At 32.6% G+C, this 1,430-nt stretch overlaps 1 protein-coding gene across 1 annotated transcript in view; it reads right to left on the minus strand.

Annotated features, from left to right (window-relative positions):
* The window catches only part of LOC137022971 (protogenin A), a 46,591-nt gene extending 46,016 nt beyond the window's left edge, over positions 1–575 (minus strand). Inside the window, exon 1 of the mRNA XM_067389452.1 lies at positions 454–575. Within this exon, the coding sequence (XP_067245553.1) occupies positions 454–520 (67 nt within the window). The 5' untranslated portion in view covers positions 521–575. The remainder of the gene's footprint in view (positions 1–453) is intronic.
* Positions 576–1,430: the final 855 nt, after the last annotated feature.

Genomic DNA, 1,430 nt, shown 5'->3' on the forward strand with positions numbered 1-1,430 from the left:
TACATAAACATTATCCTTTGAACATGCATGAAGTTTAATAATATTACCAACTTTTTGAATGTCCATTAAGCAGTTTGTTATGCATAATATAAAGCACTTTATCAAGAATATGTGAATGTTTAATGAGACACTTAGTATCAGTTTAATCTCGTCCATTAGAACTTTCAACACATTTTGCATAATCGCTGCTTTGAAGTTTGTTACATTGTGTTCCGCGCGCTTGATTGTATCAAATCAAAGTATCAATCAGTGTATTTCTGTAGCCTGTTTGAAACTCTGGCCGTTAATATAGAAATTTATTTTTATTAACTTATGAATATGAGTATCTAACATAAAAGTTGAGGCTTTCTTCATCCTACACATTTAAGTCATGAGAGATTTCTGAAACGCACTTTAGTTCGTATACATAACCAATTCCTGTTTCAATAATTACTGCGAATATGAAATAATTACCTGAGATTGGCAGAAATACTGCAAAAAGCAGCAGACGCTGGTATAAATCCGTTTTGAAAGACGCCATTTACTCTGGTAGTTCGAGCATGCCTGAGCCCGAGGGTTGCGGACTCGAGCTCCACACTATCTGAATCTGACTGAACTGTGCGCGCGATGCTGCTGCTGCTGACCGCTGCGCGCGCACTACTTCCGCGGACGAACACCTGAGCGCGCTGCGTGACGCGGCTCATCAGCGCAACAGTGAGTGGAGGAGATTCCTCCGCCTGCGGATGATTGCGGATTTCACACTCCAAGTGGAGCGTGACGTCGCCGGGATCCCGCTTCTGAAAACAGAGATTTTATATTCATGAGCAGCAGATATAAACATGACCGGATTTACCTCTTTTTATTATTCAAAATATTGGCTATATGTTTTATTATTTAAAGTTCTTAATGGTTGAATGGCATTCTTAAAATCACCAATCATTTAGAATTTTAACCTCATTTAGAATTTTGTTTCTTCATTTAGAATTTTAACCTCATTTAGAATTTTGTTTCTTCATTTAGAATTTTAACCTCATTTAGAATTTTGTTTCGTCATTTAGAATTTTAACCTCATTTAGAATTTTGTTTCGTCATTTAGAATTTTGCGCTTAAAAACATTTACAATTAAAATAATTTAGAATTTGGTGTTTTTTTATGCAATATTTACAGTAGAAACACATTAATCAATAAACATATTAAACATCAAGATTATTATTTATAAATGTATTGTACATAAAAAAGTTTTGAGATTTTAATGCATTAAATCTTTATAGTTTTATGCAATAAATATAAATAAACCCATTATTTTAATATTTTTACATTCATATAACCTCAAATGAATCATCAATGATTTTTTTCACTAACATATTGCCATAAAGCCTAAGTTTATTAGGGTTAAAGCATTTTTTTTTCATTTACCTTGTATTTATAACTATTTATTTTTGTTACTTTTG

Source organism: Chanodichthys erythropterus, chromosome 7 (assembly GCF_024489055.1).
Source record: "Chanodichthys erythropterus isolate Z2021 chromosome 7, ASM2448905v1, whole genome shotgun sequence".
NCBI classification, from domain to species: Eukaryota; Metazoa; Chordata; class Actinopteri; order Cypriniformes; family Xenocyprididae; genus Chanodichthys; species Chanodichthys erythropterus.